The sequence below is a fragment of the Limanda limanda genome, chromosome 7 (genome assembly GCF_963576545.1).
Source record: "Limanda limanda chromosome 7, fLimLim1.1, whole genome shotgun sequence".
In the NCBI taxonomy this organism is placed as follows: domain Eukaryota; kingdom Metazoa; phylum Chordata; class Actinopteri; order Pleuronectiformes; family Pleuronectidae; genus Limanda; species Limanda limanda.
The window spans coordinates 4,272,020-4,290,284 of record NC_083642.1 but is presented as its reverse complement, the minus strand read 5'-3'; the positions used below and the strand labels follow the sequence as shown (position 1 = coordinate 4,290,284).

Sequence of the window (18,265 nt, the reverse complement as noted above, 5' to 3'; positions counted from 1 at the left end):
GAGGACCTGGCCTGTCTGGAGAAGGACTACATGGAGCTGGGGGAAGACAATGACCTTGATTCTGAAAACGACGACATGGACCATGAATACTGAGCCAATATTTTATCTCGTGAATCTTCTGAGCTCATTGTTGGTGTTTCTCTCGGCCCTGTTTTTATAGTGTCAGCTTTAGAAGAAGACTGTGAAGATGTGAAACTTGTCAGAGACTCGATTGTCTAGTGGTCAACCACAATGTCTACATTACCTATAGAGCTGTGTTGTCTCTCTCTCTCTTCACATTTCCTGTCTGCCTCTCTGCTGTATGATTCTGAATAAAGACAAACGTGTTCCAGTACCTTCACACGAATGGAAACACAAACCGACTAAGTTAGACTTTTAATAAAATAATGAGGTGAAATCTTCAAAAACACAAACTGGAACCTTGTTCTTTGTTAATATTTACATCCTCGATGTTTGAGGTTAACTTCAAAGTGACATTATTCATGTTAAGGATCATTAGAGCTCTATGTGGACGGATTTCAGATTCGGTTGTTGTGTTGTGTTGTGTTTAGCTTATAGAGCTCAGGAAAAAACATGTTTTACATACTTAAATACATTAATGTAGTTTTATAATTGAAGAAACACATCTCTGTAGAATACAAGGATCCATGGACGACCCGCTCCACCCCCTGAACCACAGCCGGCAGTCTTCACCTCAGCAAATGAAGATTCTAAACGTTAAACAGATGTTCTACACAGATTTCCAAGGTGGCGTTTTGGGCTGGTAGATTGTTCCGAGCAGCTTGGAGGACTTTGGTTTATTCTACCTCAGTTTTCCTCTGTCTCCTCATGTGATTCCACACTGACACTGTGGGGCTGAGGTCCAGAACGCCTGCTGCGGGACTCCTGGTTCTCAGAGGCTCCCGCTTTGTGTTCAGCAAAATAAATCTGAATCTGATCAGACACCTCTCTGCTTCTGCTGGTGTTGGTGGATAATAATAACAGAGAGAGAGAGAGAGGGAGAGGGAGAGAGAGAGAGAGAGAGCTCATGCCTCAAGGTCCGCTCCCTTTCCTCTTCTCTCCTCTCAGGGTTTTTCCTCCACAGGTGAACTTTGCTCCCTTGTCTCGTCGTTATTCTCTCTGAGCTGCAGCAGCTGTTTTTTAAACCTTTTCACAGAAACATCCAATCAACCCGCTCACAGCAGCTATTTAAACAACAAGTCCCGGCGGCCGCGAAGGTGTCACCTGAACATATCCATCCGCCACGGGCAACAACACGACACTGTGTACAAAGAGGAGAAGTGGTTCACAGCTTATTAACTATTACTAACGCGATCTGAGATGTTATTTACTTTAGAGGGCGTTTTAAAATAGACGAGAGATGAAGGGTTAAGTTTCAAGAATCGTTTCACTCAAAGATTTTGTTTTAACATAAGTAAAACGACAAAAGTACCATCATCAAAATACAGCATCCTTAAAGTATCACAAGTTAAACTACTCACCATCCAGAATTAAACATTTGAGAGAAACATTTGTTATATTTCTGTATTATTATTGTATATTATATATGCAGTAATGTGCACATATCAGAATCTGTCGTCCAGACTTACAGGAAAGGTGTAGATTTGTATTTTAAAGCTGTAATAAGATTTAAATACAAGGATATTATGTCTTTATATACTAATGCATGACTGGATTAACCTCCTCCGCTTCCCTTTTGGTTTTAGAACCCCTGCTGATAAACAGCAGGTTAACCATTCATTTGATAAAGACATTCAGAACAAATGAGTATCCAAAAATACAATTAAATATTCATGTAAAAAGCATTTATTCGTCCATTCAAGACAAGGGAAACATGATAGAAGAAAGAATATGTATATGTTATAATATATCTGTTTTGCTTTATATGTGTGGATTCTTAAATGTTCAAAACGTTCTCAGACATACACACACATATACATGTATAGACACACTTTGACCTAAATACTCATATATGAAACTGAAATAAACAAGGGCTTGAGCAAGTGACGTTAAGATTAATATAAGAGCTCAAACAGAAGGAAATAAACAGAATTTCATCAATATAAAACCAACTAGGGACAGATGGAAATAACTAGAGGACAGATATTTGTCTTCTAGGGGCCCTGGTCCTGAATGCAATCAAGTATTATTTGTAGAAATATATAAATTTACATTTTGAAGCTATACACGTTTTAAATATCATACATTTTGACAATGTGATGTCAAAGTGACTCCACAGCTCAACGTGTTCACAAACATGAATTGTGTGTTTATGTGTAATTACTGTTTAATAAGCGGATCTAACTCTGAGCCGAGCGGTGTCTAGTTTTTCGGGCGGACGTGCTCACTGCCGTGGAACCTTCTCCTCACTGTGCGTGGATGTGTGTGTGTGTGTGTGAGTCTGTGTGAGAGAGAGAGAGTGTGTGTGTGTGTGTGTGTGTTGATGTCGACCGACCGCAACCGAGGCTGACGCCGGAACAACGAGGCTCCAAACCCCCGAGAAACCCTCCCGGTGCCCCGCCGCCCCTCCACGCGTCCTCCCCCCCGGGCTTGCGGTTCTTTCTCCCGCGGTGCTGGACCCGCTGCTCCCCGCCGACCGAGCCTCCTCCGGCGGGTCAGCCCGACACGATGAGCCAGCCTCGGCCGGACGAGTTCCAGCCTCCCCCGGAGTGCCCGGTGTTCGAGCCCAGCTGGGAGGAATTCAAGGACCCGTTCGCCTTCATCAACAAGATCCGACCCATCGCGGAGAAAACGGGCATCTGCAAAGTCCGGCCGCCCCCGGTGAGTCTGGGAGAACCAAGCCGGGGAACAGCGACGCGGATGCGGGGATTAGCTGTAGATGGACCCGGGGATTTAAAGGGACTCCTCCAACATGGCGGATGCTCATTCTTTGTGCTTTGCCACGGCTATGCTAGCTCTCTCCTCCCCGGTGATAAACCCCCGTGGTGCCGCCGCCTCGGAGCACTCGAGCCCCGGGTGGAAGGGCCACGTATACCGGCGAGTGGCTCGACCACCACCGGGGCACCGCGTGTCAACAAAGCCCCGGTGGCCCCCGGTGCTCGAGCCCCGTTAGCCGCGATGCTAGCTCCCGGCTAGCGGCTCCGACCTGTCAGCGACCGGGAGGCGATGCGGAAGCCGTCGGGGAACACGATGTGTGATAATAACACGATAATAACACAATGTTAATGTTTAATCTCCCGTCCTCCATCTTTTTGTGCTTAACTGTCCCGGGTGGTTGATTATGGATTATTTTTTTTGGGGGGGGGGGGAGCATCATGGTGCAGATGGGTCACTCAGTGTGTGTGTGTGTGTGTGTGTGTGTGTTAGTGTGTGTGTGGTCCATCACTTAAAAACGTGTATTTCCTCATGGCACAGCCTCACTAGTGTGTCTTTACTCCCATCCCCCCCCCCCCCCCCATCCCTTTATTATGGAAATCAACGACTCTCATAATAAATAAATGACAGCAACACACGGTCACTTATTCACCAACATCCTGATCCAGGCTGTTGTTGAAAGTTGTGTAGTGAACTCGCTGTGTTACACAACCCCGGGTCATGATCACCGAAGATGAGCCCGTGTTCCTGTGTGAGTCTGTGTGTTGTAGGGTGTTGTCCTCCATGTTGGCTTTGTGGTAAAGCTGGGCTGGTGAGTGTGTGTGAGTCTTCCATCTGGCCATTTTGTGTGTGCCAGTGGGGGGATGTGGGCCACTGACTTACAACCAGCGTTTGTGTGTCTGCTGCTGGGATAATTGGGGGGGGTTTTGTCATTGTTCACGTGCGTTATTGACACAAATATTGATGGATGTTGTGAGCAATAAGCTGAGGAGGCTTCGCTCGGTCCTCACCAGGAGCAGAGGGCCTCGCTTTCCTGCTGCACAACTTGAATTTTAGCATCAGTTGTGTAAACATCTAGTCACAAGCTTTGTTTATTGACGTGAGTTCACGGAAATCGAATTTCTATCGCAAAATAATATGAAATTTTAATGAAATTTGATGAAATTTGGAATCCAGGCTTTTGAAAAACACCAAACACATTGACTCTGCAACTTGACTCGTCTGTGCAAGAATAAAAAAAAACAATAGTCGCACTATCTCTGCTTGGTGTTGTGATGACCTTCATGTGCCATTGTGTGTATTTGTGTTTAGGGTTGGCAGCCTCCATTTGCCTGTGATGTGGACAGACTTCACTTTGTGCCTCGGATCCAGAGGCTCAATGAGCTGGAGGTTAGTTCTGCTCGTCAGGTTCTACCAGTAATTATTTGACTAAGTCTTCGTTTGTGTGTTTGTAGATTTAATTTACATTTTTTTTGGGTCCTAAGGCCTCACGGATCATAACAGTTATGGAACAAAGAACAGTGATGTTATTAATGCGTTATAATGGTTTTATGTAACTAAGGATAATCTGCAAGTTTAGACTGATAATTATGAGGCTTAATTCAGACGTAATTCAGCCTTTAAAGAATATTGAATTTAAATTGCATTTATTTTGAACATTAGGTCACATAACCCTGTGTTCTTGGCCTTTTCATGCTATATTTCACCAGATTTCCTCAAGTGTCTTACATTTCCTCCAGTTTAACACATTTGTACCTGACTGGTTTAATGTTTATATATTTTTTCTAGGCTCAGACCAGAGTTAAGCTCAACTTCTTGGACCAGATTGCCAAATTTTGGGATTTGCAGGGATGTGCCCTGAAGATCCCTCATGTGGAGAGGAAGATTTTGGATCTGTATAAACTAAACAAGGTTGATAATTTACATCACTGCCCATTATTTGCATTTATATTAAAAAAAATATGCATCAACCGACTCCTAACACCAACCTGATGTCATTTCAGCTGGTAGCAGACAACGGTGGTTTCGACCTGGTCTGTCAGGAGAGGCGATGGACTAAGATCGCACAGACGATGGGCTTCGCCGCTGGCAAAGCTATCGGCTCACACCTGCGAGGGCACTATGAGAAAATCCTCTATCCCTACAATCTGTTTCAGAGTGGAGCAAACCTGCTGGTGAGTTGGACACATGCGTCAACATGAGAGCGTTTCCTGTTCCTGATGGCACACGCACAAAGAGATACTGTCACACGGACTCGTCTGTAAACAAAGACCTAATCATGCACGGCCCAACCAATTATTCAAAGTTTACTTACAAATGTAGTATGTTGGATATTTGTTTTTCCATTTGAAGCCATCAGTAAAAAAAAAGATTCAAAGACAAATGTAGAAAAAGGGATTTTTAGGATGCGCATGTTTTATCTAGAGATTAACGTTTGAATTTTACTGTATTTTTTCCAGTCAAAGCTATTTTCTGATTAATAGAGTGTGAATTTATCATTTGGTGCCGACTTGTGTTTCATTTAGTAGCTTCCACACCCTCGTATATATTTCATGATATCTTGCAAGAGAGTTTACCGAAGGTCTGTGGATTGGAGCTGTGTGACCTCTTAGACAGGTCACTCTAAATTGTTTAATTACTCTCTTGCCTCAGGCACCAGAGGCAGCTTCCAAACTGATGCGTTTGGAGGCTGATCCTGAACTTGACGAGGTACAGTATATTTGTGTCATGGTTCAAAAGCCACTCGGCAAAAAAAAAATATGCATGATAATCTACGGCTGGATTCTTCTCAGCTTGCTGGTGTTATATTTACATTAACTTCTGAGTTTAACCCTTCTCACAACTTAATGTTCACGTCAAACATGTGAGCTTTCCCTCCACAATTCAGTCAAATATAGGATATACTTTGTTTTCTGTTATCCTTGTCAATTCCTTCTCAAAATAACTATACTACAAACTCAAGGGTAACTCCTGAACGTGTGAAATCCACTACCTGCACATCTTTCTTCTTCTAAGTTCAGCATGTTCCTCCTCAGACTATCTCGACCTGTTTGGGGTCACAAACTGTAACTAACCACATCCTTCTCACGACCCTTTCTAATCTTTAAACTCTATTGAAACCAACTATTGTCCCATTGTTTGAACATTTGGTTGTTGAAGGTACTTCCTCATAATTGTCACATAGGATTGTTAAGTTCATTTTATTATCACTGACAAACCGAAGTAATAATCATGTCATATATAATTACACTCATTTTTAAATGTTGGCTGTAGTACACTCTCACTGACAGTCATAGACAGTTCATTCTGTTCTGGCTGTGTCGGTCTATTCATATTTGAGGCTCCATGTCACATTCTTTTGATATCTTACTGATCGCTGCCTTTCAGCGCACCGGTATTTTCAGTTCAGCACACAAAAGATATTTATTTACCAGTGGGCGGTGGTTTCAACTGTTGTATCCTTTCCCCCTCAGTGTGTTCAGAAGCCTGTCCAGTCCGTGGAGAGCGCAGGAAGCCCGGAGAGCGAGGACACCAAGGAGCCCAAGCTGCAGGACCCGGCTCAGAGGCCGACCGCCCAGACGCCCGACTCGTGCCCCAGTGCTCGCAGAGCCAAGCGCATGAAGTGTGAGGTGGGTGATTAGAACCGTCCCCATCCAGCTGCACAGACTTTCCACTCTTATCAGGGTTTTAGTCCTTTTTTTTCATTTGCCAAAGGTTCTAACGTCTCACTGATTCTTACTCAGGGCTTGTGTGTGAAGTCTGAACCAGGAGAACCTGGAGAGAGCAAACCCAACCTGAGGCGGAGGATGGGTTCTTTCGTTGCCAAGCCCGAACCAGGTCAGACTCCACCTCCCAGTGGCAAAGTGAACATATACTTTGTAAAGGGAAAAACACATTTTCAATCTACAACTTAAATCTGTGTTTTTATCGTATTTAATCACCGGGTCTGATTTATTTTGAGAGGAAACTTTAAAAAAAAAAATCCAGCTGCTATGATGACAGCGGTGGTGAAGAGAACAGCCCCCATTAAACACACAACTTCATGACATCACCAAACTGTATTTTGTTATTGTTTTGATTGAGAGACCCCTAGTGGCAGAAATGTACATATTTTGTGTTTACCAACATATTAGGATTTAATCTCTGTAACTGTAATATAGTTAGTTACTTCTTAAGGCTCATTAATGCCACATGGGGTGTTACAGTAAAGGTAAACACTGCTTAATGTTGATGTTGTTGTTATGACAGTTGTGACAACACCCGTTAACTCTGTGGTTTCCTCCTGCAGAAAAAGAAATTCCCATTCTTGTGAAAGTGGAACCAGTAGAAATTAAAGAACCAATAATTGAAGCAGACAAATCGAAATCACGGTACAAGAAATTCATCCCCCCAGTTCCTCCAAGCCCAGTAAGTAGAAAATGTTTATTTAACGTTTATTGCTTATAGGATTCCACTAACTTGACTTAATGTAGTTTTAAGTCTTATAATTATGTAACTACATAGCAGTTACATATAAGTATGTGAGAGATAAAGGAAAGATCATGAATCCTCCCTCCTTGATCTTTATGAATTTGGTGTGAGTTTAAAACCCGCTCTGAGTACAAGAGGGTTTCACAGAAATGTTTTTCTCGCCATGACTCTGAAACACGTACATGACAACCCTCTCCTCTTGTTTTCCAGGTGGATCTGGTTGTGTGTCTGGTGTGCGCCAGCGGGGGGGATGAAGACCGTCTGTTGCTGTGTGACGGCTGTGACGGCAGCTATCACACGTTCTGCCTGATCCCTCCTCTGCACGACGTCCCCAAAGGAGACTGGAGGTGCCCCAAGTGTCTGGCTCAGGTGAGGAGGAACCGAACGGGATTAATGAGCAGTGGGAGGTCTCACAACAACAAGCTGCTCTAACGCTACAAGACAGTCTATTAAAGATACAAATATAGAAATATGTATAAAGGTTATTAAATGCTCCGGACCTATTTGTTTAATGATCTTTTTTCCTCTTAAACAGGAATGCAACAAACCTCATGAGGCATTTGGCTTCGAACAAGCGTACAGAGACTACTCCCTGCGTGCTTTTGGGCAAATGGCAGATGCTTTTAAATCTGATTACTTCAACATGCCAGTTCATGTAAGTAGAAAAGGTTTCATAATAAACTTGTGAGTCACGGTAGGGTGAGAAATTTCAAATGTTAACGTGTATTTTAATATGTTTTACAGATGGTACCCACAGAGCTGGTGGAGAAGGAGTTCTGGCGTTTGGTTGGAGCCATTGAAGAAGATGTCACCGTGGAATACGGAGCAGATATTGCCTCCAAGGACTTTGGGAGTGGATTCCCAATTCCCAATGGAAAATTAAAGCTTTCCCAAGCTGATGAGGTAAACTCACACTCCTTAGTGATCTTACTGTGGAACTGAAATGAGCCAGTCATGTTTTACGGAGGGTTTCTTTAAATAAGGTGTTATGATTCGTGTGTTATTGATCTGAGTTTGTCGCCTCTCTTACAGAAATACCTCAAGTGTGGCTGGAACCTCAACAACCTGGCGATGATGAACCCCTCCATCCTGACTCATGTGACTGCTGACATCTGTGGCATGACGCTGCCGTGGCTTTATGTTGGCATGTGCTTCTCCTCCTTCTGCTGGCACATTGAGGATCACTGGAGCTACTCCATCAACTACCTGCACTGGTACTTAAGAAAACAACATCTGAAACGAAAGCTCAGCTGCTTCTCTTGTGTGGTCTGGACCTTTGAGTGCTTGTGATTTTGCTCCGTTGAACTAACAAACAACATTGTATATTTCCTTCTAGGGGAGAACCCAAAACCTGGTACGGAGCTCCTGGCTATGCAGCAGAGCAGCTGGAGGAGGTGATGAAGAAACTGGCCCCGGAGCTGTTCGAGTCTCAGCCTGACCTGCTGCACCAACTGGTCACCATCATGAACCCCAACACCCTGATGGCCTATGGAGTCCCAGTATGTGTTTATATGACCTCCACCGGCATTAAGGCCTTTCTGTGTTCATCCACAACAACATACAGCTGATATTTCAATGAACAAACATATTTTCTTTCCCCACAGAACATTAATCATCTTCTTTTTGTCTCCTCTCTGCTTTAGATTTACAGGACAAATCAGTGTGCTGGTGAATTTGTCATCACGTTTCCCCGAGCTTACCACAGCGGCTTCAATCAGGGCTTCAACTTTGCTGAGGCAGTCAACTTCTGCACTGTGGATTGGGTAAGCATCGCATCTTTTATGTGATTCCACACAACACAGCGTAGTTGTTAAGAACATTTATCAAAATACTTTCTGAGCTGATCTGAACTTGTTAAATATATAATCTATTTTAAAGTATTCTTTCATATTCACTTGTTTTTGCAACATCACACACAAAAAAACAGAAGCTAATCCAAGTGGTTACCAAGCAACACTCACATACTGGTATATGCTTTTGCGTTTGGCCAAGTAATTAACGGCTGAATACCAGCAAATTTATTTGGAAACTTTTTGGGGAATGAAAACCATAAAAATAACCAGTTGCCTGTTAATTTGTGGATTCAAAATGACCTTAACTGTTTTTTCAACCCCTTTTTTTCCTGTGTCCGATTCCAGATGCCTCTTGGCAGGCAGTGTGTGGACCACTATCGAATGCTGCACCGGTACAACGTGTTCTCCCACGATGAGATGGTCTGCAACATGGCCTCGAAAGCAGGAACACTTGACGTGGTCCTGGCCTCCGCCGTCCACAAGGACATGGTCGTCATGCTCCGAGAGGAGAAGGAAATCAGAGGGAAAGTCAAGAAGATGGTAAGACTGCCCTCACTATCATGTAAATATATCGTTTTAACTTATTTTGCACGTGTCCTGAATATATGACGGCCTTTTTTTCAGTGTAGACACTTGTGGCTGTGTGGACTTTCTTTCCAACAATCACAAATTTAGTCTAGACGGAGATTCATCCTCTTCTTTTTTGTCTCACTCTTTCAGGGGCTGGTTCATTGCAAGGAGGCAAGATATGACCACCTCCAGGATGATGAGCGACAGTGTGTCAAGTGCAGGACCACCTGCTACCTGTCTGCCATCACCTGTCCCTGTAGCCCCGGGGCACTGGTCTGTCTGCAGCACATCAACGACCTGTGCTCCTGCCCCGTCTCCAACTACACACTGAAGTGAGTCTTTCTGAAGCAGATTCAGAGGCAGTGAACAGGCTTTCTGTGCAGAGATCAGCAAACGAGATGTATTGATGTAATGAATATGTTTGAGGGAAGGATATTTAATTACTGAAATCTCCTAAGTATATTTGTGTGTCATATAGATAGATAGATAGATAGATAGATAGATAGATAGAGTACTTTATTCATCCCCGAAGGGAAATTAAGTTGTCATAGCAGCCGGTATATTTGAATACAATAAAATACAATACAATACAATAGAATAAAATTAAAAATAAAAGGTAGAAAGAATAAAAAAACAGAAGCACAAGATAAAAATACAATAAAATAGGTAGATAAGGTGCATTGGCAAGATGATGGTAAAAGTACTGATGATATGATGGTAATGGTATTGTTAGACAGTATATAAGAATAGTACAGTATATATAGTATATAATATAACATAATATATATTTATATATGATAGTAATTATACCAATATAAAAGCAGTATATGGTAATAATGGCAGCAACAGTATTTATAATAATAATAGTAATGGTGATATAATAATAGTAATTATAACATGTACACATAAATAAATATGTGTATATAGACTTATGTAAACAAGAATATACAGAGAGTATGATATGATATATAGTAGAAGTATGAATATGAATATAAGTATTTGACTATACAATAGGTAATATAATATACTATGAGTTTAAGAATATGTATACAGAGTGTGCAAAAGACAATATTATTGTATAAAATGATAAATAATATCAATATGGTTTATATGAACACATATCACATATGATGTGAAGTAAGTGTATAAGGAGCGGTTGTACAGGTACACAGTGCATCCCATTGCACTAAGTAACGTTATTGTTGTGTTTGCTGCTGCAGTTTCAGATACACACTGGACAAGCTGTTCCCCATGATGAATGCTGTGAAGCAGCGATCTGAGCTGTACGACGAGTGGGCCTCCCGTGTGGCCGAGACTCTGGAGGCCAAGCTGGAGAAGAAGAGAGGTAAGCAGCAAGAGTAAATAAGAAAGCCAAGCAGCATTAACAACACCATCTGTTGTAAAACACATAATATTTATTTCACATTCCAATCTTCACACCGATAATTCTAAAATTTGTTAACTTAAACAAAATGAGGAGTCATGTTTCTTCATGATGCTTTAGACACGTTTAGCAAAAGCTTCAAAAGCCCTTAAATGAACTGAAAACAAAGGGCTTCTGGAAAGTAGGAAAACTAATTGAAAATGATAGTTTACTTGCATGAATTTAAACAAATAATTGTAAGTAATAATACACAGGGTTTACTTACGTGTCTAAAACCACTGGTATGGTCCTTGTTAGAGAGCAACTATCACAAGTTATGAAAAACAAGCAGACGAACCAAGTCAGCGGCTGCTCTTCCATTTCCCACACGTGTTATTTGAACCGTGACTTTTACTTTATGTGTCGGAGAGAGATTAACCAGCTGTTCCCTCCTCAGGCCTGCCAGTCTTTCGCTCCCTTCTCACTGAATCAGAGACCAGCCTGTTCCCCGAGAACGACCTGCTGCGCCGGCTGCGTCTGGTCACACAAGACGCAGAGAAGTGCTCCTCGGTGGCAGAGCAGCTGCTGAACGGCAAGAGGCAGACCAGGTAGCAATAATACACTGCTCTTCATCAGACAAGTGTATAAATTACACAGCCTTCGTGTTATGTTACTCACCAGGGAACAGTAGTAGTGTCTCGGTGGGGTTAACTCATTCTCTGGACACCCTCCTCCAGGTATCGGTGCGGCAGCGGGAAGTCACGGAGCCAGCTGACCGTGGAGGAGCTGAGTTCGTTTGTGCGGCAGCTGTATAACCTCTCCTGCTGCCTCCCTCAGGCTCCCAAGCTGAAGGTAGGCTGAGGAGAAGAAATGAGTCCTGGGATGTCACTTAAAGGAAACCGCTTTAGTTTTATTTTAGCTGATCAAACACTGTGTTTTATTATGAAATATAACCCTCATGGTAAATACTGTTGTAATGTCATGCTGCCACTGTGGTACATGACATTATGTTGTCATGCTCATATGTCTGACTGTGATGACACCTTCATGTGAACATGATGATTAAGAACAATGCATAGAAACTAGGGCTGGGCAAGTTAACTCGTTTCAATGGAGTTAACTCGAGTTAAGTGATGAGGTAACTCGATTAATTATTTTATCTCGCATTCACTCAGGTTTGATTATTTATTGTTTTATTGTGAAAGTCAGACTTTTATTTTGTGAAAGTCTGTTGCTGACTGCTGCAGAACAGGAAAAAAGAAAATAATTGGCGGATAAACAATCGAGTTAACTCATCACTTGAGTTAACTCGATTAAAACGAGTTAACTTGCCCAGCCCTAATAGAAACTTCATACTATCATCACAGGTCTGTAAAGAGTCAATAGGCTGATGAGAGTTTGGAGCACCTTTCTGTTAATTAGGGAAATTGCTTAAACTCCCTAAAGCTAACTTCCAAAAGTTTTCTGGAGCAAATAATTAAATATCGATATGTAAATGCATCAGTTTTAACGACCTGTACGTTTTGATGTTGCCGTCCTTCAGGTGCTCTTGAACCGTATCGAAGACTTTCAGCAGCACAGCGAGAAAGTCCTGGCGGACCAAGTCCCGAGCGTCGCTGAGATCCAGAGCCTGCTGGACGTCAGCTTCGACTTTGACGTGGACCTGCCCGAGCTTCCTCGCCTCAGGGTGAGGCTGGAGCAGGCCCGCTGGCTGGAGGCCGTGCAGCAGGCCAGCACCCAGCCCGCCTCCCTGACTCTGGAGACCATGAGGAGGCTCATCGACCAGGGAGTCGGCCTCTCGCCCCATCCGTCCGTGGAGAAAGCCATGGCTCGTCTCCAGGAGCTGCTCACGGTGTCGGAGCACTGGGAGGACAAGGCGAGCAGCCTCCTTAAAGCCAGGTGAGGGCAGCACCGAGCGACGTCAGGATTCAAAACCACAGGGTCAAAAAAAAAAAAAACATCCAAAACATCAACAAAAGGTTTTTATTCTCTGTTAACACAAATTAAAATCTCAGGATTAACTTTCTCTTAAATATTATTTTATTTTACTGGTCGAAGCGTTAACTTTCTGTCCAGGTATCTGCACTGACTGATTGTAACTGAATAATGAATATGACGTCAGTGCTCCTGATTTTGCTTCATTTTAATTACAGCTAGTGCAAAATGCTGCCGCTAGAATATTCACCAAGATCTACAAAAAGTGAGCATCATATTTAGTTCTGCCCTCATTCCATTGTTTCTCAGTGCTGTTCAGTATTAACTGTCACAAGTGCTTTTCCAAGGCTTTTAATGGCATGGCTGCAGCAATGTGCATCTTTCTTTCTCCATTACCAGAAAAACTAATTTTTAAACCAATCCTAAAATTTCCACCTACCAAAAAAAAAAAAAAAAGGTACTGAGGGGTAGTTTACTGCAGCTTTGAATTTTGGGTTTTTCACACAATTACAATGTTGTTAATTCACTTAACTTGTGGTGATGAGCCTCAGATGTTTGACACCACTTAAGCTACACTCCATGTAAAGAGAAAAGGTAACTGTAGCTTGAAGTGATTCAATAAAAAACTCCATAAACAGGACGTGTTCACCATTTGAAAGTGTGAAGCTTCCAGTGGAAAAATGTCTGACGATGCCACGACACAGCTTATCACAGAGTTTTTAACTTGGTGGCGACGCAGGCATTATGTCTAGATTCATCACCTTCGGGCATATAATGTGTGTTTTATTGTCCACCAGACCACCACACTCCATAGAGACCCTCAGTGCTGCTGCGGAGAAGGCGTCTGGTCTCACCGCTCACCTCCCCAACTGTCTGCTCCTGAAGGACACCATCAGAAAGGCCCAGGAGTGGAGTCAGGAGGCAGAGGAGCTTCAGGTCAGGGCACTTATTACACTTCATGACCAGAGGATGTTATTTACTAAGTGGGTGATTGTGACTCTAAAAATTGAATCTGTATATTTCAGGCCACTGGCTGCATTCTGATGGCGGACAGCCTGTCTGACATGGTGCTACGGGGACACGCCATCCAAGTCCACCTGGAGCCTTTGGACCAACTGGAGTCGTTAATGGTAGACGTGCAGGAATGGAAAGAATCTGCAGCGACAACTTTTCTTCAGACAGACTCGGCTCTTACTTTACTGGAGGTAAAATCACACAAATTCAAAAAAAATGACTTTTAAGACCACAGGGTTGTGCTTGTTTATCTCACAACTTATTTCTCATGTCCCATCACAGGTTCTGTCCCCGAGATTAAACTTTGGAAATATTGGTTCTCCAAAGAGGAAGGTCAAGAAAGGCAAAGAGTCACCGAAAAGTAACAAAAAGAAAACGCCAGGACTCAACTCTCTCGCTGATGTGGAAAGAGCGCTTTCGGAGCACAAGGATTCTACCTCTGCAGTGAGCATGGTTTTCCTTCAGAGAGAAATAAGGGACTGAGTTAGACGATTCAATTGAAGGTTTAACTGATTGGTTCTGACTTTATTTCATTCACCAGATGGCAACTCTGGAGGAGCTGCAGGTGAGGGAGATGGAGGCTTTCTCTAATCTCAGGGCAGCAAACGAGTCGAAGCTCCTTCCCACCACAGACTGCATGGACCTCAAGGTGTGTGTCTGTCAGAAGGCGCCCATGGGTGCAATGCTGCAGTGTGAACTCTGCAGGGATGCCTTCCACAGTGTGTGTGTCCGAGACACATCGGACCCCTGCAACACCGAGCCGTGGCTCTGTCCGCAGTGCCAGCGAGCGGAGAAACCCTCCTTGAACAAAGTCCTCTCGCTGCAGTCCTCCCTGCGGCGCGTCGGGGTGCGCCTGCCGGAGGGCGACGCTCTGCACCATGTGGTCGAGAGGACGCTGAACTGGCAGCACGAAGCACAGCAGATTGCAAAGATGTGTAACCTACCGGAGCTGGAAGAAAGACCAGGGACTCCCCCCACTCTCACCAGCTGGGTGTCAGGCAGCCATGAAACTCACGACAACACTCAGGTCACTCATCATCAGCTGCTCGTGTCACTTTTTGAAGCAGTTTGCAGAAACAGATTTGTCGTAAATCAGAGTTTGTGTAGTAACGTTTGGGATCTGATGTGTGTGATGCAGGCGCCCTCCCTGACTCCCGAGTGGAACAGGACAAGCCATGCTCAGACCGTCTTCTACACCGAGCAGAGATGTATACCGCTGCAGGGTGAGTCTCAGCGTCCTCGGAACTGTCACTGGGACTCATGAAGAATCATTCGTCTCTACGTTGATTACATATGAATAGAAACGTATTCTCATTGTTAATGTTCTGGTTTCCTGTCTGGCAGGCTTGAGTCGGGAGCTGGAGGAGCTGATGGTGGAGGGGCTCCTGCTGCCGGTGTCTCTGCCGGAGGTCCAGAGCCTCTACCTCACGTTACTGGACCGAGCCACCAGCCAGCAAACCAACAGGTGCACGTTGCCTCCGCCGGACGAGGCCGCGGACACTGACGCACACACGCAGTTTAACTCTCAGGGAAAAAATCTGCCACTGAACCAGGTGAAGACCACGAGAATCACATGAAAACTCAAAAAGAAACCACATCACAACAGCCTCAAACTGAGTTCTAGGTGTCGTTTTGTTTTCAGGAGGGAGTCAACGCCATGAGGGACATTATGACCGGCTCAGAAAAGAAAGCTAAGCGGCATTTGGACGACAAAAAACATTCTCACAAAAGACAGAAGATAAATAAGAAGAATCTTCAGCGCAGAACCGCGTCGACCTCGTCCTCCCCGCGCTCTGATTTCTCCCAGTCCGACGAGTCTGATGAGGAAATGGCCGTGTGTCCAGCAGAGAGGTGTCAGCTGCCGGAGGGAGACGAGGTGAGAGACGTCTCTATAGAACCATCTCTGCAGGAGACAGTTCACCTATGTATTAAAAATTGTATCACATATAAGAGATAAAAGGTGGAGGAACAATTCAGTTCAATATCTCTGAACATCTGGAAAATGATATTAGAGATGGTGGAGGGTTCCTCAAGAGCAGAGATGTAAGACTGAGTGTCACAGCAGCAGCCAATAAGGGGTTGACTCTAGAGACACAGGAAGAAAGATTATGTGTCAGACATGGTGATGTAAATTATATTAAAACGTTTATCTGAAGCTTACACTAGATTAAAGTCTGGATTAATCCAACCAGGTCGACGTCCTCTATTCTTTTATACAGTATTTTTACTGTTGAAAAGTCTTTAAAGCCAGAGTCAGTCATATTGTCTAGAAGCACTAGCACAGGCCGTCAGGGAGGAGTGGTTGTGTATCTGTAACCTGAGTGTGAGTGTGTGATCTGTTCTGCAGGTTTCACACCTACAACAAACACACTGTCACCACAGTTACCTACAGGAGGGCTCAGCTCGATTAGACATTCCTGCTAGAAATTGGTTGTTTATGAAATGTTGTAAGACTTGGAAGATTTATAACAAAAAAACACAGGATTTATTTAAGCTGCATTTCCCACATTGTTTTGATCTCCTGGCCTTGCGATGTCATCGTCATGGTTACTCTCAACAACGTCACAGCGTAGTTTTCAGCCTCAAAACAGACGGACACAGTCAGAGAGCAGCTGGTGGACAAACAGTCGTTCGGCATTTAGCAACTACAGCGGCAGATTTCTCCCTCAGGAGTTGGTGTTGTATTGAACTTGGATTCATCAAGCTGCCCGAAACTTGATAGATAGATAGATAGATAGAATCCTTTATTAGTCCCACAGTGGGGACATTTGAGGGTTTTACATCAGCAGCGCAGGCACAGTGCAACAAGAACAAACGAAAGAGCAAAACAACAAAGTAAGAAACAAAAAACAGCAATGAGCAAAAAGAAAAAGTAAACAGTCAAATAAGCAAATAAATAGTAAGTAGTAGAACAACGGAACAATACAATTAAATAATTACAATGTTGGATGTTTAAATAATCAGCTGAATTGAACACAACAATAAAATGTCTGTGGTGGGTTTACAGTTTGTTTTTTTCTGCCCTTAAGTAAAGAACCAGATCAGTTAGTTGATGATTTTCTGTGTCTTGTCCTTGCAGGTGAACTGGGTCCAGTGTGATGGCAGCTGTAACCAGTGGTTCCACCAGGTCTGCGTGGGCGTCACGGCGGAGATGGCGGAGAAGGAGGACTACGTTTGTGTCGGGTGCACGCTGGGCGACGGACACTCGAGAAAATGAAGAGAAAGCGGAGGCGTCGGTGCAGGATGTTGTCTGGAGAAGGGCCGTCTGTCACCAGCCTGATATCGGAGCTGTGTCACTTGACCCCTCACCCCCCCTCACCCCCCTCACCCCCCCACACCCCTGTCCCATCTGTCCTTTTGTAACAACGGTGCTATCTCCTCTTTGACTTGTTGTCCAGAACTATAATGTTTAGTTTAATTTTTTTCGTTTTGTATTTTTACATATATATATATATATATTATATATATTTCTTTCTTCTTATGAATTGTTTGTGGTTGTCTAAAAGGAAAAAAAAAAAAAAAAAAACACACACACAAAAAAAAAAAACACTTGATGTGAAGCGTGCTGCATGGGATTCTGCAAGGAGTCTTCCAACATGAAGCACCTGTGAAGAGGGTTGATGGAGAGTTAGTCTGATCTCCTCTGGAACCTCCCTGCATGTTAAACCAGAGCTCAGGGTCTTCATCCCTGCCCCCCCCCGCCCCCAACCCCTAAACAATTACTATAACTTCTTGTTTTCTTTGAGATCCAGTGTTTAGTACATGCATCTTAATATAATTATTCCCGTTATTTTATTTTTTTTCTGTAGAATAGGTTTATTTATCTGAGCAATAATTTTTTTGTCCGAGTTGACTTCAGTGGCTTCATCTCCGCGGAGTTGTGTTCTTCTTACGCGATGGTGTGATGTACAGGAAGTGACGCTTCACTGCTGCTGCGGAGGAGAAGTGTCGCACGCCGAAGGAAAAACGTCTCCGTTGACACGTAACGCCGCAGCAGTGCAGTCTGGGTAATGATACTATGGGAAGGACTCGGGGGGGGGGGGGGGTTGTAGCTGAAGATGTTACACGTTTATATTGTGGAATAAAGCCCTTTTGTTTTATGGAGAAGTCTCGTCCCTTGACTCCAACGTAATGGGAACAATATCCGTTTATTCTTCTCTTTACCATGAGTCGCTGAATCACTTTAAACTCATTGATGACAAAGTGTTGCCCTGGTCTCTGTGAATGGACGAGGGAATATCTCTCCCAGTCGGCCGTAGCAACAAAAAACAACATAAAAGCTGAG

The 18,265-nt window shown here is 43.6% G+C and overlaps 1 protein-coding gene across 1 annotated transcript; it reads left to right on the top strand.

The window, feature by feature from the left end:
* The first annotated feature begins 2,433 nt into the window (after positions 1 to 2,433).
* On the top strand, positions 2,434 to 17,281 carry kdm5bb (lysine demethylase 5Bb). Its single transcript, XM_061075245.1, has 28 exons — positions 2,434 to 2,781; positions 4,147 to 4,224; positions 4,624 to 4,746; positions 4,839 to 5,009; positions 5,488 to 5,544; positions 6,309 to 6,464; positions 6,579 to 6,672; positions 7,124 to 7,242; positions 7,516 to 7,674; positions 7,841 to 7,960; positions 8,050 to 8,208; positions 8,338 to 8,519; positions 8,642 to 8,804; positions 8,949 to 9,068; positions 9,444 to 9,638; positions 9,819 to 10,000; positions 10,889 to 11,013; positions 11,489 to 11,639; positions 11,769 to 11,883; positions 12,575 to 12,930; positions 13,764 to 13,902; positions 13,992 to 14,171; positions 14,263 to 14,424; positions 14,522 to 15,007; positions 15,119 to 15,203; positions 15,325 to 15,533; positions 15,623 to 15,856; positions 17,060 to 17,281. Exons 1-28 carry the CDS (start codon positions 2,629 to 2,631, stop codon positions 17,195 to 17,197), a joined length of 4,611 nt encoding a protein of 1,536 aa, XP_060931228.1. The 5' UTR covers positions 2,434 to 2,628; the 3' UTR covers positions 17,198 to 17,281.
* The last annotated feature ends 984 nt before the right edge of the window (positions 17,282 to 18,265 follow it).